The sequence below is a fragment of the Larus michahellis genome, chromosome 13 (genome assembly GCF_964199755.1).
Source record: "Larus michahellis chromosome 13, bLarMic1.1, whole genome shotgun sequence".
NCBI classification, from domain to species: Eukaryota; Metazoa; Chordata; class Aves; order Charadriiformes; family Laridae; genus Larus; species Larus michahellis.
In genome coordinates, this window is record NC_133908.1 from 11,510,684 (window position 1) to 11,534,640 (window position 23,957).

General features: G+C 46.5%; 3 protein-coding genes and 1 long non-coding RNA gene across 9 annotated transcripts; 1 reads left to right on the top strand and 3 right to left on the bottom strand.

Annotated features, from left to right (window-relative positions):
* Nucleotides 1-401: 401 nt before the first annotated feature.
* Nucleotides 402-2,257, bottom strand: SNRNP35 (small nuclear ribonucleoprotein U11/U12 subunit 35). 2 transcript variants are annotated; one of them, XM_074607000.1, is made up of 2 exons: nucleotides 2,126-2,257; nucleotides 402-1,437 (listed from the first exon to the last, which is right to left on the bottom strand). In XM_074607000.1, exon 2 carries the CDS (start codon nucleotides 1,432-1,434, stop codon nucleotides 637-639), a length of 798 nt encoding a protein of 265 aa, XP_074463101.1. In that variant the 5' UTR covers nucleotides 1,435-1,437; nucleotides 2,126-2,257; the 3' UTR covers nucleotides 402-636. The 2 variants fall into 2 exon arrangements, with proteins under 2 accessions (XP_074463101.1, XP_074463102.1); XM_074607001.1 differs by lacking the exon at nucleotides 2,126-2,257 and adding an exon at nucleotides 1,780-1,845.
* A 43-nt stretch (nucleotides 2,258-2,300) lies between these two features.
* Nucleotides 2,301-7,006, top strand: RILPL2 (Rab interacting lysosomal protein like 2). 3 transcript variants are annotated; one of them, XR_012589827.1, is made up of 5 exons: nucleotides 2,301-2,645; nucleotides 3,535-3,686; nucleotides 5,604-5,699; nucleotides 6,076-6,186; nucleotides 6,681-7,006. XR_012589827.1 is itself a non-coding variant. In XM_074607002.1 (4 exons), the coding sequence occupies exons 1-4, from the start codon at nucleotides 2,301-2,303 to the stop codon at nucleotides 6,721-6,723; spliced, it is 651 nt and encodes a 216-aa protein (XP_074463103.1). In that variant the 3' UTR covers nucleotides 6,724-7,006. The 3 variants fall into 3 exon arrangements, 2 of the variants coding, with proteins under 2 accessions (XP_074463103.1, XP_074463104.1); XM_074607002.1 differs by lacking the exon at nucleotides 5,604-5,699; XM_074607003.1 differs by lacking the exons at nucleotides 3,535-3,686; nucleotides 5,604-5,699; nucleotides 6,076-6,186; nucleotides 6,681-7,006 and adding an exon at nucleotides 2,854-3,219.
* LOC141750954 (uncharacterized) lies at nucleotides 3,196-4,044 on the bottom strand. The gene is made up of 3 exons (XR_012589828.1): nucleotides 3,939-4,044; nucleotides 3,745-3,828; nucleotides 3,196-3,331 (listed from the first exon to the last, which is right to left on the bottom strand). It is a non-coding gene; the product is annotated as an uncharacterized LOC141750954 (long non-coding RNA).
* Nucleotides 7,007-9,397: 2,391 nt separating the features above from the next.
* Nucleotides 9,398-22,823, bottom strand: KMT5A (lysine methyltransferase 5A). 3 transcript variants are annotated; one of them, XM_074606998.1, is made up of 8 exons: nucleotides 22,793-22,823; nucleotides 19,414-19,508; nucleotides 17,134-17,290; nucleotides 14,810-15,026; nucleotides 13,901-13,985; nucleotides 13,486-13,545; nucleotides 12,222-12,412; nucleotides 9,398-11,133 (listed from the first exon to the last, which is right to left on the bottom strand). In XM_074606998.1, exons 2-8 carry the CDS (start codon nucleotides 19,498-19,500, stop codon nucleotides 10,923-10,925), a joined length of 1,008 nt encoding a protein of 335 aa, XP_074463099.1. In that variant the 5' UTR covers nucleotides 19,501-19,508; nucleotides 22,793-22,823; the 3' UTR covers nucleotides 9,398-10,922. The 3 variants fall into 3 exon arrangements, with proteins under 3 accessions (XP_074463099.1, XP_074463098.1, XP_074463100.1); XM_074606997.1 differs by lacking the exon at nucleotides 22,793-22,823 and adding an exon at nucleotides 19,836-20,056; XM_074606999.1 differs by lacking the exons at nucleotides 19,414-19,508; nucleotides 22,793-22,823 and having other exon boundaries at nucleotides 14,810-15,136; nucleotides 17,134-17,271.
* Between the last annotated feature and the right edge of the window lie 1,134 nt (nucleotides 22,824-23,957).

Below are 23,957 nucleotides of genomic sequence, written 5' to 3' on the forward strand. Positions count from 1 at the left end.
AAGCCCCAAACTGGGCAAGGTTTAGGATTTCTTCTTACATGCTTCTCTCTCACCTCGCAGAACCAGCTAAGGCCACAGTATTACTAAAGATCTCACCTATTCCAGTGTCTTCAAGAAAATAAAGTCACTTCCCACCAGCTTCTGTCTGGGGGCACATTTTTCAGAAGCCTGGTTTGTTGCTATTCCATTACTATTTCTTCAACAAGTGGCTGTTTCATGAAGGGCATCCATCTCACTAAATGAGCGTGGACGTCCGGCACATAAATGATTAAATACGGAGCCCTCTCATGAACCCGAATTCAGGAAGCCGGATGGGTATCTAACGAGGCGTGTACTCAGTGTGTTTCAGTGGGATGCCTGTACGTGTGGTACATTTTTTACAGCATTCACCAGCTCAAAAATATTAATACAAAAGTTTATTTTCTCTGACGAACAATTCAACACGTACCTTAACTGCATTAGCAACCGAACTACAGAGAGCTTCTAGCAGGCGAGTCCCAGGCACAAGGCAGCAAGAGCACGCACAGCTCCCTGTCCAGGGAATGCTGCTCACAGCCCCGAGCTGAAGGCAACGTCTGCAACGGAAACATTGTGGATGTCCGAGCAGACACCACACCCCAGAGACGGCATCCTCACCTACCGATGCTTGTCATCGTCTCTCTGTTTCTTGGTATCTCTCTCCCTGCTCCGGTCTCTATCCCTGTCCTTCCTGTCTCTGTCCTTCCTCTCCCTCCCTCTGCTCCTCTCCTCTTTCGAGTCCCTCTCTCTCTCACTTTCACCCCAAGCCCACGACCGCTCCCTTTCTGGCCATCGCTTGTCTCTGCTCCTTTCATGGTCTCGGTCCCTTGTTCTCCAGTCCCTTGTTCCGTCACGAGACCAGTTTCTTTTCTCTGCTGAGCCTTCTCCATAGAAATCATTTTTCATGTTTGGCAAATTGATGGGCTTTCGAAAAGGTCTGTCCCGTCCTCCAAACCGTAGCTGCCCGGATTCTTTTTTGCCTCCAAAACCACCTCCAAGCCTCCGAGGAATCCATCCTTTGAGAGTTCTTTCCAGTTCAAAATCTACAAAGATCTCATGCTGATCAATAACCAGCCTGTTGGCATCTCTGTGGGCCTTCAAGAGAGCACGCTCCTCTTTGTACTCAATAAATGCGTAACCTTTGGAAAATCCCGTGACCAGGTCTCGAACCAGACGGATCTTTCTGATGTCTCCATACCGGGAAAAGACCTCCTTTAACTTCTCTTCTGTTGTCTGAAGATTGAGCCTTGCCACGAACAGGGTAAGGTGAGGATCTCCTGTGACTCCCTTGTTGGGTACGTAGCGTGCCAGCATAGCCCTCCATATGGCACGGTCATGGGGCTCCTCATCTGTGCCATCGATGCTCCCAGCTTTGAGGGGGTCGTACTCCTTCGCTATGGGGGCCCAGTCATTCATTGTCTACCGGGAAAAAACCACACGTCACAGACACACAGGTATTTTAGGAAGAGGGGCAGGTAGTGCAAGAAGCACTTTCACCTTTGCCGTACAGTATTTTTCACCCCAAAATCCGACAAACTTCAGAAAACCGTCAATGTGGCTGTTTGAGTTCACCTCCCAGGGCAGAGCCATGTCTGGGAGCCCGGATCCGCCCCCGGCTGAAGGCAGCCCGGCGGCCCCTTCCCTCTCGCCGGCCTGAGGGGCCCCGCGGCCCGGTCCTTCTCCCGCGGCCCCGTGCCGTCCCGTTCCGTGCCTGAGGGGCCCCGCGGCCTCCGGGACCCTCCGCCGCCCCGCTGCCCTCACCTCTCCCGGCGCGGCGGGATGGCGGCTCTTCCCGTCGGCAGAGGCCGATTCGCCAGGCCCCGGCGGGACGGGGAGAAGGGGCCGTTCCCGCCGGTGTTTATTTTATCCCCTTTAACCCCCTCCCCGACACACACACGCCACCGACACACGCGGGCCCCCCGCCCCGCTCCCCGGAGCCGCCTCGCCGCGGCGTGTGGCGAATGTGGCGCTGAGAAACGGCCGATGCGTTCGCCTCCCCCCCCCGCGCCCGGCCCGGCCCGGCCCGGCCCAGCCCGGTGCCGGTACCCAGCCCGGGCTCTGCGCGGCGCCGGCAGCCATCCCCGGCCCTTCCCCGCCGTCCCCTTACCGGCGGCGGGGGGTGTCTCCTCAGGGGAAGGGGCAGGGCGGGAAGCGCCGCCGGGCCCCGGCCTCCTCCATGGAAACGGCCGGGGGCGGGAGGGCTCGCTCCGCCCGCGGGCCCCGCCGGCAGCGCCGCCCGGCCCGGGCCGCGGGAAGGAAGTTAACGGCGGGCCGCGGCGGGCATGCAGCAGGGCCGGGAGGAGGAGGAGCTGGAGGAGGAAGAGGAGGATGAGGGGGATGGCGGCCCGGAGAGGGCTCTGGAGAAGAGCCCCTTCCAGCTGACGGCCGGGGATGTCTACGACATCTCCTCCCTGGTGGGCCGGGACCTGCTGCAGCTCGGCGCCGGCCCGCGGGTGCCGGCCGCGCTGGCCCGGCTGCAGTTCCGCATCGTGAGGGTGCTGGAGATGCTGGAGGCGCTGGTGAGCGAGAGCAGCCTGGCCGAGGAGCAGCTGCGGGCGGAGCGGGACAGCCTACGGCGGGAGCTGGAGGCGCTGCGGGCGGCGGGGGGCCCGGGCGGCGCCCAGCAGGTGGGTGCCGGGGCAAAGGGGGGCGGCTGCCGGGGGAGCGCAGGCTCCAGAGGCCCCTTCCCCGACGCTTGGCCTGTCCGCTTGGCCACACGCGGGTCGTGAAGCCTGCCCTGACGCCAGCCGAGTCGGAGGATGCTTTTGGCACAGCCGCTGGTCTCTCTCGTGGCAGCAGAACGAGCCTCAGAAAGCTTGTTTCTCATCTTTGTAGAAGGCCGTGAAGCCCTTTCCAGAGCGGAGATCTCCATCCCTGTGGCTCCCTCGCTCCTGTTCCGCTGCGGCGACTAACCACGCTTGTGGCTCAGCAAGGTGCAGTGCTGGCAGAGGGCTTCAGACACACACGGGCCAAGCTTCGCGGTACAAACCCACCCTTGTACCGCTCCTGCACAGCACCGGCCCCACGAAGACTATTTGCCACTCATGCAAACGCTAAAGCTTTGTTACCCTGTGCAAGGGAAACGGATGTCTGTGACCAAAAAAGCCATTACCACAAAGGTCTTAAATTAGGAAAGGAGGATTCAGTTCTCACCTCACTCTGCCACAGAGTTTTGGTGCGACGGTAAATTGCTCAGCCTCTCTCATCATCAGAAAAGCAGATAAAAGCAGCAGTTTGTATTGCAAACTCTTTGGGACAGAGACGTCGCTTTTAGCTGCGGTCAGAGCCTGTCACGGTTGGGCTCTATACTTGTCTGTGAAATGCAGACAGCAAGGGAATACAAAAATAGTATGAAAAACTATAATGAACTACTTGGAAAAAAAAATCAGGATTGCAATGAACTCATACTGGTTCTAAGAATTCCCACATATTGATAAAATTCAGAGTTTTTGCTCTAGGAATGCCCTGTTTTTGACAGGTTACAAGATCATGACCACTATACCATTTATTTTACAGCTCAGCCTTGGACCAGATAAGATGGTAATAGACCTCACAGATCCAAATCGCCCCCGGTTCACATTACAGGAGCTGCGAGATGTATTGCAAGAGCGTAACCAGCTGAAAGCTCAACTTCTTGTGGTGCAAGAGGAGCTACAGTGCTATAAGAGGTATATCATAAAGTCAGCAAAGAATTAATAACAATTACTTCTTGCCTGGGGAGCTTACCAGACCGGAGTATTGCAGGTTTGAGCACCTGGATTGGGTTAGGCACTGTCCAGACAGACGAGAGAGATGTGTGCTCCCAAGAGCCTACAAACAAGCAAAGAAAAATGGGGGAATGATGAAGTCTCTATGCAACGTCATTTTAAAACTAAACTCCCTCTTATTCTGCGCAGTTCGCAGCCTGTTCCCATAATTACCGCTCTAAGCCTCCATGCTGTTACTCCCATTCCATGTACCAGCTGGGTTCCCATGCAGATGAGTTAATCTGTGCAGTCACAGCAGTCGCACATGTACTGTTCTTGTCTAAAGCCACGCTACATACTAAAGAGCACGGGGGTTTCCATCTCAGTCAAAATGTCCTTCCTCCTCTGGCTTGCTGTGGGGGATGTGAGCTTATCTACTGCTCCTTTGCTCCCACAGGGGGTTTAGCATTGATCTAGAAAGCAGAATATCAGGCCCTTTCATCATCATTCCAGATAAGCTGTGGGGTCTTTTTTTTAAGACTACCAACAGAGGGTTGTGTAAGGCACTTACCTATGCGAAACAAGTGATTTTAGAGAACAATTTTGGTCTTTGTAGAAGGGACCAGCCTGGGAGAATCAGTGTGAGCCAAAGGGCGGGATGCAGGAAGGGTCTTGCTCTCGGTGCTACAAATCCCTTCGCTGGTAAGGCTGCTCTCCCCCAGCCTCTGCCCCTCATCACCAGGTTGCATTATAAACTCTTTGGGGCAAGAAATGACTTCTTAATCTAGACACAAAATGTCTGAGCACACTAGATTTCAGTTGAGATATCTCGACAACAACCTCTTAGAGTAAGGCCACCCTTTGCCTTGTCTGTAGCAGGCAGGTTAAGCCAAGAAGTTAAAGTTAAATCCAAGAAGTCAGTTTACAGCCTGCTCGACAGTGTTTCTCACCGCACCGTGAGGCACCGCTTCCCCAGCTCAGCTGCCTGCCTTCGCTGTGCAGCCATTGGAACGGCGTCTTGCTTTGATTTCCCAGCTGTGTTACACAGCTTATTACAGGCCAAGTTAAAAATTAACAGTGTGAATGTTTTAAGTTTTTGAGTGATTTAAGCCACAGTGCCGTGCACCTAGGGAGCGTGGCAAGGCTGCTTCTCAGGTCAAGTAATTCTGTGTGATTATTTCCTTGTACAGCATTACAGCTTAAGCCAAAAACCATCTTCCCTTGAAACATTCACATAAAAATCCCAATTATAATTATAGGCCATAAAGACTAGTTGTGCGGGGGAAGAGGATAAATATATATTCTAAAATGTCTTGTGTATATTGGATATAAGTTCTATATAGCACAAGGCAACCAACATCCTCACAGAGAATGGCTTAAAACGACTAACGATGTTTGGGGTTTACGTTTTTAATCATGATTTCTGAGTAAAAGCTATCATGCAAATATTAGAGATCTGCAGTGTCACCAAACAGCTCATAGTTCCGTTTCTCCTCTCTCTAAGAGGAGAATCTACCTCAGAATTATCCCATTCCTGATGTCACACCAATTTCCAGATACTCTCCTGTATTTTTATTTCCAAGGTCCAGACGAATGTTGCTCGTTAGCAGTGTTGCTTAGTTACTTTCAGCCTTCAGCTACTGCAGTCACGAGCTTTGATCCACTCAGCTCTCCAGATAAATGAGGTCAGCTCAGGACAGTAAATTGGCATGCTGTGAAAACACAGTGCAGTATGCAAGCGGGTAAAATCTAGCCCTATTCCAAGCAGGGGAAACATCCTTTGGTAAAACTGAAGCCTTTGCCTAAAATAGGCAGTTACAACCTCGCAGAGCGTAGCAGCATTAGAGTAGGATGACAAAATCTACAACTTGGGCAAAGCCTTTCTTTTCTCCTCTGTAGGATGGAAAGAGAAACAGGCACCTGCCTTGCAGGGAAGCTGGGAATCTCGCATCTATTCCCAGCTGCGTGGTCTGAGCCTTCGTGGCTGCGCTGAAGGTACCACGGATCCACCCATGTAGAAATTCACCATCTGCGTCTGCGTCCTGCTGTTGTCTTTGGACTCTTGTATAAATCCAACGTGTAATTACACTTCCCTTTCACTCCTGTTATGATTTGCCATTCTTCTTCTGTGGAGAAGTCAGCTCTTACTTCTTTTGTGTTCTCAATTGAGTACAGCCTAAGCAATATTACATTGTAGTATTTAAGGAAAGTAAGAGCAATTAATCACGAGAAATAAGCCATGCTGCCATCTCTGTCCTGTGAACACCCATTCACCCACATCCTAGGCTGCCCAGGGAAGGGCAGAACATAGACAGCAATGACACGCTGTGCACAAACCCACGAAAAATAAACAAACCCTTTTTTTTCCCAGTGGGATCATCTCACAGAAAAGGGACCAAACTGAAGAACTGGAAAAAGAGGCCAGTGGCAGCAGCCCCGGCACTAGCAAGGACAGCGAAGAGAAGACAATCATCAAACGGCTGTAAGTTTGTCTGCATCTTTTTTGGCAGAATGTGGGAGAACACGGCATGCTCCAGACTCAGTGAATCCAGGGATGAATTCTGAACTTTGGCCTAGTTGGCTGGATCTTGTTTTCTCCTCCTTTCCCTGTAAAATTAAAACCTGATAGAGAAATCCATTCCTGTGGAAAAAGCCCTCCACAGGAAGGCAACCTCCACTCAGGCAAGCAGGGTGTCACTTTTTTTCTAGGAAAAATAAGCATTTCAGAACAAAACCATGTGCTACTTGCCTCCCCTGCTAGCATGTTAAGACACTGCTGTGGGAACACACCAGCTGTCCCCAGAGGTCTGTTTACATTGTGTGCAGCAGCTGTATGCGGTACCCACAAGCTCAGGCTGTGGCCCTGAAATTCCCCGAAATAGCAGAACACATCAACATGGCCATCTCACTGCATGTTCCTTCTTTTCCAGTTGTACATTATTGTTTCCCTTTTGTTGTCTTTATTTTTTTTTTTAGATTCTCTTTTAAACACGGAAAAGGAGCATCCTCAAGAACTTAACCACTGCTGTTCAGAAATGGCACTGATGAGCCTCCAAGGTGTTAGAGGAGTCAATGATGGGAAGAAAAAGCATCACTCCTACTGTAGGGAATACGCAATCTCATAAAAATGTGTTGTATCATATTCTTTCAGAGTAGATTTTAGTTTGCTTTTTTAGAAACTGTTTAAGACAGACACTTTTTGTATTTCTTAGATTCCGGCCAGACATTACCAACGTGTAGAGAATAAGTGTTTATACAAAGGTGATTTTTATTCTTATTAAAAGAGCTTGTGATGATCTGTACTACCACTTATTTATTCTGTGCACCTATCAAAATGCATATCCCAAATGATTTTGCAAGATGAAGATATTTTCAAGAGCTACATGCCATTCACAGGGAAGCGCTGGGAAGGAAGAACCCATTCAGATCACAGTCCCCACTGCTTTTACGCAGAAAGTAACTATCTTACACTAATGGCGAACTGCTTGAAGAAAACCCAGCGCTGCCTTTTGTTCTGTCTTTTATCACATTACCTGGGCGATACACGGGCAGTAGCTTGTCACACCCCACCAAAGGAAGGTGCAGTTGGGCTGTGACAGCAGAGCCCCTGCACACACAGGAGCGGCTGTTTCAGGTAGAGATGAATGATGGTGGAGAAAAGCACAGCAAGGGAAGAAAAGCTGCTGCATCGCACTCCACCCACATGAAGGACTGATCTTTTCAGAGGTGCAGACATGCTCAAACTGGAACAGATGCACCAAACATTTCATTTCTGACAGTTAAAGGTCTCCTGTGGTAGACAGTTGTATTTTTCATAAGCTCTGTTCTTTCAATCATCTGCCACAAGCTGGGTATTAGCCTCAGTAATGAGATTTATCACTAGTGGAAGCATATAGAGCAAACAGAGGAGTAGAAAAGCAGCTTGAAATATACCAATTAGGATTCACATTTAGAAAAGTAGAATTTTTAGAGCACAAAAGTCTGAGCAGACATAAAAGGAGCAATGACAGGTATCAAACTATGATCTTACTGTCTTCAGAAGCGAAAGCAGGCTCCGAAATCTTTTGATTCCCTTCTCATACACTAGCAGCATGAAAAATATAGGACACTTCAAACATCTGCTCAGATGCTTGATGCGAATGCAGCTTCGCAGAAGGTAGAACCGCAGTCTCCTGTCAGAGAGAATTTGTGAGTAACTGTACGTTAACGATGCAACATCAAAGATGTCTGTCTTAAGCAAGCTGGTTCAGCCAGGGCACAGAACTGCTAAAGTGATTTTGCCATCTTCAAAATATTAAAAAGCCTTAACCATGTCCCTGCGACATACTTTCTAGAGCATGATAGCAGGGAAGGAAGTTACTGCATTTCCTTAGCAGAGGCTTTGTGTTTAGAGAAAAAACAATCAATCAATTTGATCATCAGCAACAGCCAGGATACACCTCTGAGCTGAGGAGATGTTTATCCAGGGATATATTTTCTCATCTCCTTTAAAAATGGAGGGGATGAGGAATTATGCCCCAAAACACACTAAGCACTCTAATAAGTCTTAATGAAACAACTTCAAGTAATAAACTGCACAGATTAAACAGAGCTGTGCAAAAGTAACAACCTGCCACACAGACACAGAAGACTGCCATAGCCCGAGGCCAATCTTTGCAGTTAGTTGAAGGAGACAATAACGAAAGCCGCAATTATTCTTTCCAGTTTACCATGTAAGATGTTCTTTAATAATAAATAAATAAAAAGGTGGGAGTTCACCAGTTAAAGCAGACAGGAGAACACCTCAACCTTTTTGGGCTGGTCTTCCTCTGGACCCGTCACACTTGCATCCATTCTGTGCCAAGTGAGCTGCACACAGCTCCTCTCTCAAAAGGGGAGCAGATTCTTCAGCTATGGCTGCTCCGGAAAAGGCTACAGTCCTGTTAGAGCAACCCCGTTACCTCTGCAAAGCCACACGAGCCTGACAAAAGCTGTTTAGCTCCCAACCCAAGGGCATCTTTCCCTGCTCAGTGCTTTACAGCTTGTTAGATGAAACCTTCCTATAAGACACAGGGATAACAATTCAAGTGGCATATTTCTGTGAAAAGCATTTTGACATATATATATATATATATATATATATCAGTTCCTAGAAAAGTAAAGGATACATACTCAGTGCAACATCAGCTTTATTACCATCTTCCGATGCAGTGCTACTCAGTTACCAGTTAAGGGTTTCATAGACGACAATTTTTTTTAAAATGTAAAATAGGGAGTGATCTTCCCCCTTTCTTGTTTACAAAAGTGATGCTGAAGAACAGAGGTTTTAAGCTATTTGACCTGATAGAGAACAAGCAAATATTTAAATTAAAAAAAAACATACAAAAAGAAGCATTTTATTTCAATTTTGACTTCAGGGAAGTGCTCTAGTAAAACAGGATACTGTACACGGCTGTAGTCTGTTACCAAGACCAGAGAAAAATCAGTGCCAACTCAAATAAGTCAGCCAACAAACCTTACCTGTAACTCAGTACGTGTAAGACAACAGGTCTCCAGTTACTCTTCAGAAATGGCGAAAATACACAGGCTGTCTCTGATGAGCTTGCCTTGTGTTAAGTGGTAAATAATATAAAGCATTTAATGGCTAACGATTTTCACAGCTTTCTTTCAAAATGTTAATGATCCGCAATAGAGACAGGTACTATAGCAGCCACTTCATCAATAATAAATATATTCTTTATTTTACAGAGACATTGTCTTCAAGTTTTTAATTTAAAAAATACATCACTAAGCCACCTCTCTTGCTGCTGGAGCATACAACCAGGATGTTGCTGCTATTTGACCTATCACATAGGCAAGCATTTAAGATTGTCCTAGAAGGCGTTAGCTGGAACAGCAGCAGCCTTCAAGACATGAGGAACAGAAGACATTAACAGAGCCACAGATCCCTTGCTGACATCTTCCAGCAGCAAGCGTGGCTGATGGCTCACAGCCATTTTCATCTACACACGTGCCAAGCCTGCCTTGGCAAAAATTCCAACTGGTAAGAATTAATCTTTAACATAAAGGACCTGCATTGTATTGCCCGCCTATATCACAAATTTGGTTCTCCAGCAGTAACGTTACAAACATCCGCAAGATGCTAAGCACTCAACTCCCATTTAAGACAGTGGGACCAGACCAAGCTGGACAGACCTACAGGACCAGGCAATAAGGAATCTACTTTCTTCACTGCATGAACTCCATCATTACAGTTTGAAGCTGCATATGAAGATGACTCCTATTTTTGGAACCGCTATGCTCTACTTCAAGCATTCACAGTAAATAAATAGCTTCTGATGTGGCTAATTAGCATAGGAAGGTAATAAAAAATTTTTTGGAGACAGCTTTTTCTTTTACGTCTTTAAAATCCTCTGGGAGACACCTCCAAGAATCAGCCATCAACTATAAAAAGGTACCATTTTAAATTTTAGAAAATAAGTAATGTCAAACATTGATTCTCACTGTGAGGTTCTATCTTCACGTTTCTAATCAGTATCAACCCAGTCTGTCAAAATCCATCCTCATTTGCCTTGGAGTCATTTCTCTGAAGAAAGCAGCCAATTTGACCATCCATTTCCCTCAGCGCCAGTGCATTTAAAGTTCATTGCCAACATGAGACACGACACTGGAAAAACTGGATCCCTACCACAAATTATTTGAGAATGATAGAAACAGTTGCATCCGTCTCAGAGAAGCCTGTCAGCACTGGGCTGTAAAAAGCAGTCTGACAAGCAGTCAAGCCATTGGATGTACGAGTCAGAGTACAGAAGTACATTTGCTGTCATAAAGCTAATGCCAAGTTCATCACCCCACAAAGTGGAGCATGAGATTTCACTGCAAAAGCAGAAGCACAACCCAAGTGATTAAGTTTCTGTGCGAGTCTTTGACTGCGTGCTCAAGTGGCACTGGTCACTATGCAAAAGTATTCAAATTTTAGGGAGGGTTTCCTTTCATGATATGAAAGTTTTGGCAATCTAAGATCAATTATTCAAGCCTGCCTGGAAAACTGCAATAGGCATTTAAATACCGCAAAGCAAAAAGGTAGTTTTTAAGGAGCTCAGAACACCATAAGCAGTCCACTAAGAAAGCTGAGGGAAGTGACGACAGGGAGAAAAAAAACCCCAAACATCCACTGACTCCTTGTAGAGCACTCAGTCCAAAAAACAAAAAGAAACAACCCCAAACAAAGAAGATGAATTAGTGTTTCAGCCATGGATGAGCTTCAATGGAAGCTTTGCTTCTGTCTCCATAGTCGTACAACAGTTCTTCACCTGCTTTAATGTCTCTGGAAGCTATCAGTATGAGATGAGGCACACCGTCAATGTCATGAAGCTTTGTTTGACAATTGCCACATTTGCTGTGATTAATCAGTCTTCCCAGACGATTGGTTTCTTTTGTAGCATCAACACTGGAAGAAGAACAGAATGCAGGATTGCTGCATATCATGTAGTCACATTTGTGGATAAAAACCAAAGCACAAATCAGATAAAGAACCAGGAATCCACAAAAGGCTTGAAAAATGAAGGAAAAACAGAATATTACAGAATATTCATATGATTGAACAGCAAGCACATAATATGGCAATGTAGGTAAACTAAAGCAACTCTGGGAGATTAAGTTAGCACAAAAACGTGAACTGTTTCCAAGCAGCTCTCAACTGTTAATGAGGAATACCAGAATCCAGATGTAGACCATCATCAGCAAGGCTTGACATCTTAAAACACCCTCAAGAAGGCTGTGTCCAAGCTAAGCAGTATCCACTGAGTAAGCCAGCAAGGGTCTCTACTCACATGAAAGACTGAGAATGCCCAAATACTACATGCCCAACTTCCAGAGACCTGGATACTAAAGCTCCAATGCCTCTCATTGCACAAAAAAGTATTATGGCATCTAAACTGGAAGTCAGACACTTAGAATATAGGGTGCTTCAAGGTAATTAATGTACAGGTTAAGTGACCCACACTCCAGTATCCAGTAACATCAGCCAAGGAAGAAAGAATGCAGTCTGAATAGTTGCTTTGAGAGAACTGGAGTTTGGGGCAAATTACATGACAAATACAGGGATAAGGCATGCACACGGGGTGGGTGTCACGTACTAGAGAAAGGAGGACCCGGTCAAAGACAGTTGAAGGAAATGCTTCTTCTCCAGTGAGTTTGTCCGTGCCGCTTTTCAAACAAAATCCTTGCAACTCAGGAAAAGGAGTTAATTTTACAAGAATGAATTTAGGCAGAAGTTCACAGCAGAACTAGAAGTCTCATCCAAGCAGATATAACTCTCCATATCGCTTGTGCTGTACTTCAGAGAACAGTGCTTTGAATCACCTACCTTTTCGCCCAGAGGTAGAGGAGGCTCTGGGACCATGAAAGAGTACCCCAAAAAGATTTCCTAATTCATGGTTTCCGTTAATTTTTTTTTTGCATGAAAACAAGACAAGACTTAGCAGCATTCAAAGTCTCTATCACTCAACTATGACGCTCAAGGGAAGAACAGCTTACCAGTACGTTTTGCTGAGGTACTGAAAATAGTACATATAGCAGCCTGTGGATGGATCTTGAGCATACAGAGCTTCTCGCTTTTTAGCATCAGTGATCTCTATGAGATCCCCATGATATTCAACTACAAAATCTCCTCGATTAAAATGTTTAGTAGCGATTACTCCTCTCCCTTTGCCATCGATGTAATCAATCTGTTGAGTTGAAAAGAAAAATCAGCTGGGAAATTAGGAAGTATTTACGTGACTGGAAATACACTGTTTATTAGGAAATGAGTGATTTGTCATTAAAAAATGCTGCAGCAGGGTATTTATCTGTATTGCAGACAGCTGTAGAAGCACAATGCACAGCATTGTGGAAGAACTATAGGATGAGCTCGAGACACACCCTGAGTTACCAGGTGTTTTGATACAAAGGCTTCTAATCAAAGAACGAAGAATTACTTTAAATAAACCATACACAGAGAATAGTTATCTATTTCTGCTTTTAAACTACCAATTAGCTGAGGCAGTAAGCTTTTCCATTTCAACCTCACCATCATCACCATTAGCATGCACAGATTATCACAGAAATTACATTTATCACCCACCAGAATATTTTATTATTCCTGCCTCCCCCTGTAAATTGGACAACTCCAAGGAAGTTCTCCTATCACTGTCGTAGATGTGACAGTGTGAGCTGCAGGCTGCTGCTTTTCAAGAATCACAGCTCTTCTGCACTTCCAGAGCCATTTCTGCTTTAAATTCTAAAAAGCGTGATCAGAGTAACCCAAATGGTAAGCACTTGGTCACAATAACCAGTATTTGCTAGCAATGGGAGGAAAACCAGCACAACCCATTATCCCAAGTGCCATAATGAAGACCCACAGCAATTGGCTGTAGAACAGGCTAAGAGACAATTTGTTACCACGCAGAGAGTATATATGGTGTTACCTTTAAAACACATCACAGTTAAGATGCTGTATCTAACCCCATTTCTGGAAGCTAACCCGAAAAATGAGATACCAAAGGGAACGAGTGCATTTTCAGTGAAGACTATAAAGCTCCTTTAATATTTATGACTGAGGCTGCACATCCATATTCTTCAGAGCCAAATATTGCCCATCCAAAAGGAAAGACAGCATGCTCCAGTTTTGCTGCACTTTCATCTTACTACCGAGGCACTGCAGCAGTTCCGAGACCGAGTTCTGCTACTTTGTGCTTAAACAGATTAACAGCAAGATACTGTATAAACAGTACACGGCTACTCAGGTTGACATCGCCATTACCTTCATTCCTTCTTCCTTCCCGCTTGTAATTAGCTCATCTATTTTCCTCCTCTCCTCAGTCTGCAGAAGAAACAAGAACAAATAAAGCCACAGTGTTGTTGATAGCTTTTTGTAGCTTATTCTATAGTTAAAAGGAAATTATTAGCCTGTGGCACTTATTTTTCCAAACCATCCCGTATTTCTAGCAAAACTGAATGGTGAAGAGACAGATTTCCATCCCTTAAAATATATAAGCAGCTAGATTCTCTTCTAGAATAACTGGATCAGCATTCCCAAATTTTAAGAGCGTTCTTAACAATAGTTCCAGTGCATGTATTTGTCCAACGGAAACCATTTACATATAGTTATGCACTTCCTCAAATGCTCGATTAACCAGCAATGTTATAAGTAATTTAATTTTAACAAGAAGCACTACCTCCAATTCAGATTTGCTCTTCCTGGAACTTCTTCTAACTGGGTAATAATCTGTCACTTTTCGATTTGGTGTCCTTCCTTGTGTTCTAAGGGATAAGAAAAACAGAGAACATGCATATTTCAGACCATTTCTGAAGTTACACCGCTAGGACACAGGTATCTGTAAGAAATCTTTATTTTCAGCTTGGTATGTTAAAAGGTGATCCATATGAATCAGTGTTTCTTATCAGTACTCTCCACATCAAGCCAAAAGCTAGATCCCCTTTTCTTTGCCACTATATTTCCATTCCTCCAGTACTAAGCCTTTAACAACAAGAACGAGATGCCATTGGAAGCCAACTGAAGGTCACATTGCAAATCCGAAGCCCCCTGTGTGCCTTGCCAGAAGGCACTCTAAAATATAGGTCATGAAAACTGCTTGGCAAGGAATTCATTAGTGTTAGGTCACATTACTCTGATATCATGAGAAAGATCATCAGCTCAGCCAGAAAGCCTCCAACTGTAATTAATCTAATATTCTGTTTCTGACAAGATACATTCCCGTTTGTCCACAGAAAAGTAGGTCTTAATGGCTCATTAATTTCTTTTTCTGTTGGTGATCAGCAAGTATCTCACTTGAGATAAAAGACACTAGCCTTGCTTTCAAGAAAAACAACAGTCTTCTGCAAGGTAGGTAAATACTTTGAGTGCTATTTTGTATTTTCAAACATATTATTCTTGAGAAAACAAAGAAGCCTCCTTCAAAATTTGTATCCCCCAACATAACCGTTTGCTTTAAAAAAAAGGCAACAAAACAAGAGTAACAATTAATTACAGATCTGTAGTTCCTGAAGGAAAAATGCAGATCAAAGCCTTCTGGTGTAAAAGGACACACAGAAGACAAGCTTTTACAATTCCAGAAGTCACTTACTTTCTCCTTGGTCCACGTTTCACTTTAACCGTCTTTTTCTGAGCTGGCTTTGCATTTGCCTCATCAGCACAGTCTGAAGGCAGGGGTGTCTTTTGGGTTTCTGCAGTTTCTTGTTTTTGATCAGAGGAGGGCACCGAAGCATTGCACCCACTTTCTTTATCTTTCTGGTCTTCTGGTTTCATAGCACCTTCAATTATATTGCCACCATTCTTTTTTTCTGGTGACAGGAAAATAAAGTAAGGCTTTATTAGCCTAGATGAACTTAGGATCATCTATACCAGAGGGCTTTAAATGAATTCCAATGGTTTCTAGTCCAAGTTTCTAGTTCTGTCAAACAGGAGAAAGAGGAAGGGAATGATACAATCTCTTTCTGCTAGAACCCAGAGACAGGCTGTTACTCATCTTTTGACTAGTCATTGCTACAGTACACATAGTACAGAGGGAGGGGTGAGCAGGGAAAGGGTAAAACAGAGCCCAAGTACTTTGTCATGTTAGGTTGGCGACTCTTTTTCCAAATGTGATGTCATGGTTTAACCCCAGCCAGTGACTACAATCACACAACCGCTCACTTTTCCCACAAGGGAAGGGAGAAGAGGGAGAAAAGGAAGGGAAAGGAAAAAAAAAAACAAACTTGTGGGTTGAGATAAAGACAGTTTAATAGAACAATAATGGAAAAGGAAAATAACAATAATGGTAAAAAAATATACAAAATAAAGTGATACAACACAAGTCGCTCTCATCACCTGGTGACTGGTTGCCCAGCCTGTCCCGAACAATAATTGCAGATCCCTGCCCCCCCTGGGGCAAGCCCTATTTATATACTGAGCATAAAGTCTATGGTATGGAATATTCTGTTGGCCAGCTTGTCTTGTCTATGCTCCCTCTCAGCTTCTATGGGAAGCTGAAAAAGTCCCCAACTAATGTAAAATATCACCTGGCAACAACTAAAACAATAAGCATCATCAGCATCGCTCTCACACCAAACCCAAAACACAACACCTAGTAGAAAAAAATTAACTCTATCCCAGCTGAAACCAGGACACTTGAACACGCAGCATCTTCAATGCAATGTCTGAAACAACTACACGGTTTGCATCTGGCATACTAAATTACCAAGTTGCCATAAGCTAATGAACATCCTGCACTGAAGAGGGAGAGGAAGCCTCTCCGGATCCCGCACTGCTGTGATCAGCAGCTGCAGACACTAGTACCAAGTGGCCAACACCACTCAGACAAAATCCACTGGAGCTAAAGGGTTGGGACTTACAAGAAGTCTACCCCACACACAACCAACATTTTCTTGGTTGCACGCAATCCTACCTTGATACGACCACATCCTCCTTCTCAGCCAACTGATTTAGAGGTAGGTGAGCACGGCTTAAAGCTGAATAAAGTTTTTATTTAAAGCAAATCACCAGGTTTAACAGTCCTGTCTGCTAAAACAGATGCTTCAATATCACTGGAGAAATGAAGCACAGCTGCAAGGCCACCGCAGCGGGACAAGCTAAAGCCATCTTCACTTTGGCAAAATTGGAGAGCTAAATTAGGAGCTAAAGGCCCTAAGTTTCCAGAAAACCTGACACTCCCTGTGTTGAGTGGGACTTAAAATACCTTCTTTCTAGAAGTGTTTACATCAAAGTGTTTTGACAAATTACCAAGGTTATTAAATGTACCTTTAAACACAAACCAGCTTTTTTTCCCCCCCTCCATAAAATCACAGAACATTCCCATTTCTACTCACTACAGGCAAGCACCTATGAAGCCTGGCACTCAGCATCCATAATCTGTGCTCCTCATTTTCACGGCCTTTGTTTTATCCTGAAATTTTAAGAATTGTTTCTTCTTCTTCTACCAGTACCTCTCCCTCATACCTGATTCGACTTTGAATTGCCTTTATATAAATCAGTATAAAGTAGTTAAATTATAGAATGAACCAGTTTTAGGTAATAAAACCAACCAAAACCAAATAAATTAGATAAACAGCAAACACTGACCTGAAAAAGGACGGTAGTAATAGAATTGCAAGGATATTAGGGCATATTGACAATGCAAGCATTAGCTTTCTATATCCAGAGAGACAATACAAACATAGCCAGACAAAAAAACAGAGGAAAAATAGCCTGGTAAACCTGTGACCTAAGTTTTGAAAAGGATAAGGACACCTTCATCTTTGTAGAGTCCCAGTTTGCCAATAGAGTTGTAAGAGTGGGAAAGCAACTGGGCCAGGGGAGGTGACTGGTCCCCTTGACTGCGTATTAAAGTTTTCAAATTGAGGGTGGGGGGAGCACATTTAATGAGGCAAGCAATCCAAAGATCAATCTTACCATCTCCTTTCCTGTAGGTTTCATTTAGTGTTTTGCCCTGACATTTCACCTCGTGATACATGACAGAGTTTTCTTCTTGAAGCGGGGGGCGAGCACCAGGAGTTTTGTTAGGATTCAGGTAGCTGTAGATTTTGGATTGACCAATAAACACATTCTCCTAAAACAGACCCACACAAAAATCAGTACATCACAGAGATGCCAGGTACATCAAGTTGGTATCCGCAACACGCTGCAAAGACCAGGGCTGACAGCTGACTGTGCTAATGCAAATTACGCAGCTTTAATGCATCACCCTTGCTGCTGTTGCTATTTCTACTAAGTGAAAACATAATGGTGGTAAGCACTCAGAGAGCTGTACTAATGCAAACTCTCAGTCCAAGAGGACTTTCACATGAGATGTGGCAGGATGGGGTAGTCATAACGAACTCCAGCCTCCACCCTGTGCTTCACAGTATGAACTCTGGTGCTAAAAAAAAAAAAAAACCAAAAAAAAAACCAACCAACCCAAAACCAACAAAAGCCAAACCAAAAAAACAACCCCAAGCTCCTCAGGAGGAAGGCAGCCTCAAAGAGTGCACGCCAAAAAAAAATATGAATAGCACAGCAAAAGTTGCCCAAGCCTAGAGCATACCTCTCATAACCAGAGAGGTATGAGCGTACCCACACACAGTCAATTATATGCTCTACTGAGCAACACAGAAGACAAGAATCAGTTTTGCACAGTCTACCTTGAGTGACACCTCTCAGTGAAGTCTGGGAGATAAACAACGCTATCTTTTTATCCATTATATTTCACAAAACAAAGTGTAAAAGTTGTTCATGGCAAAAGAAACATTAAAGGGTATACACAAAACACTCATACCCAGCCAGAAAAATGGTAAAACCCTCTGGCACAGTCAAACACCACAGAGACCAGGGTTTGTACACTGGCTTGAGCCAACGGTGAGCAGTATCAAATTTAGCAAAGCTTAGTGAAGTCGTGACACCTTTGCTTTTACTGTGTCCTACCACCTCGCCAAGTTTGACTTGTACGTAGGGCACACAAATTTCAGCTGTGAAATCTCAGTGCCTGGACAAGAAGATGCAACTTGGCCAGAATGAGTTTGTCTTGGCTATAGTTTGACTCAACTAGAACCAATTTTCAGACATAGCAAGCCAGTTAAAGCAACAAAAAAAATGCATCCATTTTTTTTAGGAAAGCACAAAGGTTCCCATTAGTTAAAAAAATAGCTCAAATATAGCTGACTAAACAAATACTCCAGTATAGTAGTAACACAAACACTAAAAAAAAGTAAACAAAGCACGCAATAGAATACATAGGGTAATTTTAATAATTAACATAATAATGAGTAACAAACTTAATGCATACATAATTCACACACAAAATAAGACCAGTTAAAGGCTCAAATCTTAGTCCACAAATAAGCTTTACTACTGATTAATAGTACAGTAGAACAGCCTGAGAAAAAGCAAGTCAGACACTCCCTGACCCCCAGTATTTCTAAAAGGCCTATGAAAGACAAGGCCTGTTAATTAAAAAACTAGGACTTTTAAGGATTAAATACTATGAAAACATTTCATTTTAATAATTGCAAGCAGTGAACGGTGCACTGCAAAGTTCTCAAGATTTAGCAAAGAGTTTAAATATGGGCATTTCCGGAGAAAGCAGTGAACTGCAGCAGTCCACCTGCCGTGCCAGCAGAGCATTCTGAATTTCAACACACCATTAACAGGAAACGACCGACTATTTTTCCTCCCCTGATTCCCAGCTCCCTGCCTGCTGCGCTCCTGGCGCTACTGAGACGCGGCTGCCACGTCTTTGTCTGTGCCAGGCTTGAGACCCCCGAGAGCAGGGATTTTCTCAGCAGAGCGCAGAACATGAAGGGCAGCTGAGGAGCTCTAGGATTTGATGCAACAGCCACAATTATTTCCAGGGGAGGGGGGGGTCAAATGCAAAGTGACGATCAACCTCCGGCCAACTGCCTGTCACAGGACGGGGAAGATGGCAGGGAGGGACTGCCGAGCCTGGGGCCTGGCTGCTGTCTGACAGCCCCGGCAGCGCCCCGCTCTTGCGGGGCAGCTGCGGCAGGGGACGGGGAAACACGGAAAGAGCTCGAGTCCAGTTAAAGTTAACCCATTTCCGAATGATCCGAGGAGCCGCAGCCGCCCGGGGCCGCCCGCAGGCCACCCCGCTCGCACAGCGGGGGGAAGCGGTGGGTGCGGCAGACCCCCGGGAGCCACCCGCTCTTCTCCGCCCGCCCAGGCCCGGGCGCTGCTTACCCCACCGGCCCGGGGGCGGCCGGAGCCTTTCCTCTCGGCGCTCTCGGGGCTCGCCTCCTCCGCGCCGCCCGCCCTGGCCTTGGGCATGTTCTTTCCTAGGAGCAAGGAGGGAAGATGGGCGCCTGAGCCATGTCCGGCGCGGCCGCCCGCGGTCATCGCCCAGCCACCGCGGCCTGCGCCATGTTTAAAGGGCTGGATGCGGCAGGGCGAGCCGCGGCGGCCCAGCCCCTTCCCGGCGAGCTGCGCACACCACGCGGGGGAGGAGTCCCGCCGGCCCCGGCGCCCCGCGCCTCCCGGGAGGAGCATCCGCGCCGCCGAGATGCCCCGCGCCGCGCGGCCCCCGCCCTGCAGCGACAGCCCACCGCGCCCCCAGCCCCACCACGCCGCCGGCTCCGCTCCTCCCCGCCGCCGCGCCCGCGCACCTTTAGCCATGACCGCGGCGGCGCGGCCCGGCGCCCGGCAGCCCCCCGCGGCCGGGTTGCCCCGACGGTCCCCAAGGAGCTCCCCCGCCGAAACCAACCGCTCCGCAGGGAGACGCCGCGCTCCTCTCCGCAACCCCATTGGCTTAACGGCGTGCCCGTAACCGCTTCCGCGCCGCTGATTGGCGCCCAGGGCCGCAACCCGCCCTCTCCCTGTCACACGGAGACAGTGGCAGCTCCCGCGAACAGGATTTAAATGTGAGTTCCCTGGGCGCTGATTGGCCCGTGCGAAGGGCAACCGGCGCTCTGATTGGCGGCCCGGGAAGGAACGCCCTTCCGCGGCAGGGTCCCGCCACGTGGGTAGGAGGCCCCACGGGGAGCGGGCCCCGCCGGTCCGTCCGTGGCCCGGGAGCGGCGGCGAGCCGGAACCCCGCCCCGCCCGGCCTCCGGTGCACCGGCAGTACTGCCTCCCTCCTGCGCCGCCTCGCAGCCCCCGCCACTTCACGGCAGGGCCCGGACGACTCCTGGTTCTAGCAGGGCTGCAGAGCTGTGCTCTGCGAAATTATCAAAGTGCTTTATGCAATGTCTTGCTTAAATCTCCATGTTGCTAATTTAAGTCTATTAATTCCGTCCGCAAAGCTTGCCTGGAGAACAGATAACACTCGAGTGTCAAAGCCCTTCTATTCCATAACAAGGGTGGCTGAACATGGCACTACCATAGACCCATGGCCCGGAACAGCCTCTGGCATTGAAAAGCCAACAACGGGTCCCGTACAGGTCCTGCGAAATGGGGAAAGTCCGGCTGCGAAGAGCAAAGCAGGGACAAAGCGAGCAGGCTCACAGATTAAGGGATGCTGAATGTCACTTTTTCATCAGCAGATGTCATCATGGAAGTTAGGAAATAACCACACAGGACCTCCTTGGTGCTCCTTGTTAAGCAGAGCGATTATATTGAGCAACAACGTGTGACTAGTCCGTCGTCTTATCTGTGTTAGCCCTCTGAAGATCCACCTAACCTCTGCGTGCCCAGGGTAGGGGCCGTGGCAGCTAAGCTGCCCCCAGAGCGTATCGGCACAGGGCACGGCCTCCTGCCCAAAGCTTATCTGCAGCCACAAGGCGCTGCTTGTCCCTCAGGCATTCCTACAGCAACATAATCGGCCAGTTCAGGATGGCAATACAACAGAAAACTCTCCTTTTCCTTAAGAACAACAGAAAAAAAAACCCGCTGTCAGCCTCACCAAGAAGGGATGGCCTCATCCCTCCCAGGCTGTCCCTCAGCAGCTGGGGAGCGGACAGGACACGGACATGGCCCAACTGCAGAGGAGATACCAGAAAGTGTCTGAGTCTACACTCCCCTCATTACGTGACAGCTCTCTGCATGAACGGCGCTTTCAGAAAAGGCAAAAGAAACCCAGCTCTGCGTTGTCACCATGATTTCTTACGTCTGTGTCTTCACTAACAAGGCACACATATGCCTTTCACAGAAAAGCAGCCAAAATGCACTGGGTGTTTCCCTGTAAACTCCAGCAGAGTCAAGGTGGCACCAGCTGAGCATCACATTGATGAGCTCCTCCATTGAGGCAGGTACATCACACTCTCCAGAAAAGCACCAGAGCCCTTCAGCAGACACTGGTCTGATTTTTCCACCCCAATTCACACTGTTCTTTTCACATGCTAGGATGTGACAGGAAAAAAAATCTTCATAAATTACTAATGATGATTTCCTTCTTGCAGTAACTGAGCAACACTGTTCCTAATATCCTGGGAAAGCTCTAGAAACATCTTTACTGTGGTTTTGCTCAGCTTTTGGGGATTGGATATTTTTAATATTAATTTTATGTATGCATATTAAACAAAGCAACCGAGTTCGCACTCGGAAGCCACTAGAGGGCAAAGCAAGCTAAGTAATTATCTTCCTTAGAGCAACAAAGAAAACAACGTCATCTACAGCTGGCCCCTGCTACCAGCACGGCGGGATCATGCTATGAATTAACAAAACACGCTGAGCTTGGCACCCCCTCTTAGCTTTCCTAAGGGAGTTATGGCCAAAAAGCCAGTCCCGAGGGGAAGTTAAACTGGTGTCACAAATAAGCCTGTAGCCCAAAAGAGGTCGCGTCTGCTTGGAACCGCCAGTCACCGTGACTCAGGACACCGGGCACATGGAGAGCGGTGGCCGGCTCCTGCGCTCCAGAGGCAGCAGCGCGGCTCCCACCGGCTTTAAAAACCCAGTGACCTAAATATTATCTCCCGTAGTGCCGTGAGGGCAGCTCCTGAGAGCACTGCTTTAATGTGAAAATGTGAATTTTTTTTCTGGGGGAAGGGATGAACAATTAACGAGCATGGTGGTGTATTTGCTCAGAAAGAAAAGAACATATTCATAGTAAATACCTTCAGTCTAAATTAACACTTCACCTAGTTTAAAAAAAACCTTATTTTTAGGACTGGTTACCTTTGAATTCAAAAATTAATTTTCTTTCAAATATACAAAAAAAAATGCTTCTTAAATATTTCCACCTGAGAGCAAGTTCTTGCTGTAGTTCTCACTTACGCAGCACCTGTCATATTTGCAATACATATCACAACATTTACACCAATTCCTTATTCACAAGATGAAACCCTGACAATTTGTGTTTCAGCCACCATACCTCTCCATTAGAAAATAAATAAAAATTATGCCCTAAGGGTAACGGTTGAGTGTTACAATAAGCAACATTATTTTAAGAAGTTATACAGTAAAATGCCAACAAGTGCTAACTACATTTCATAGATTATAAAATATAATTACATTCAGTATAGTATCTACCAATGATAAAAAAGAGCATCTCTGTCAAAAAAAGTGCATTCAGTGGGATCCTTAAATCACATGCAAAATCCTAGGGAAACAGCATCCTGCAGGTAATTCCGCATGTGCTAATTTCATACCAGTAGGAAGCATCATTGCTACCAGTGGGATTACTCACCTCTCCCAGTCGAGGATGATCATAAACTCTGCTCGCAGGCCTGACGGGTAACTATCTTTTCAACGCAAGACATCAAAAACATCACTTTCTTGCCTCGATTGCTGCTTAGATGCATTTAACGTTAGATACACAGCATGTGGACTGTGCTTCATTGTGCCTTTATTTGAGGTGCGTTGACGCCAATAATGAAGATATTAGCTGCTGTTTAAATTCTTCTTATCTCTGGCCAGACTTCTATCGTCTTTTTCTTCATTTAGTGTCTGAAGCATCACTGATTAATCTGAATTACTTAAATCAGTTTAATTAACATCGCATTGTCTTTAAATAGCTTAGCCTAAATCTGTCTAATCCTTTACTAGTTATTTTAATCCTTGTTGAGTTTGTCTAATGATAGAATAAGTAAACTCGAATAAAATTGAATAAGCAGTACTGAACATTTTAAGCAGATTTCATGACTGCCTACGCTTCATGTATGCCTGCTCTTAAAAATTTCCATGTTCTTACACAACTGGGAAAACATTTTAATGGAAGACTCTCTCTTTTAGCAAAAATCTGTCAATCTGAAGGCCTTAAATGCTAAGGTAGTCTCTTCAAATGTAAAACTAGCTTAAGTAGTCATCAGGTTTTCAACCACCGTTAGCTTTTCGCAGCAGCAAATTTCGCATTAGCAGCTTGTAAAATATTTGCGAGGGAAAACTCCTGTGCCAGCGCATCGCCGGGTGTGGCAGTCTGGTCAGCAGGGACCGTCTGCACAGCGCAGCTCTGTCACCCCTCATTCTCCCAGGGGAGCCCAGGAAGCTCCTGTGAGGGGGACAGCGGAAGGCCGTGGGGCTGTGAGGGAGGCGGGGGGGGTGGGGGGGGCTCTTGGGGTATCTCCAAGACGTGATGGCACCGACCCCGCCACAGCACTCGGAGCCCTACAAACCCGCCTCGGCGTGCTTTCACAGAGGCGCGCCCAGGCCCGGCTCCACAGGAACCCCAGTGCCAAGGCGGCGGGATGGAACCGAGGGGCCGCCTGAAGGGAGACGCGTTCAGCAGTGAGAACACGGGCGGAGGAAGAGGCTGAAGCAGCGCCATCTCTCCTCAGGCCGGCAGCCGCACGGGGCCGAGCACGACGCCCGGCCAGGCCCACCGCGCTCTACCCACCCCAGGGCGGCCTCAACCG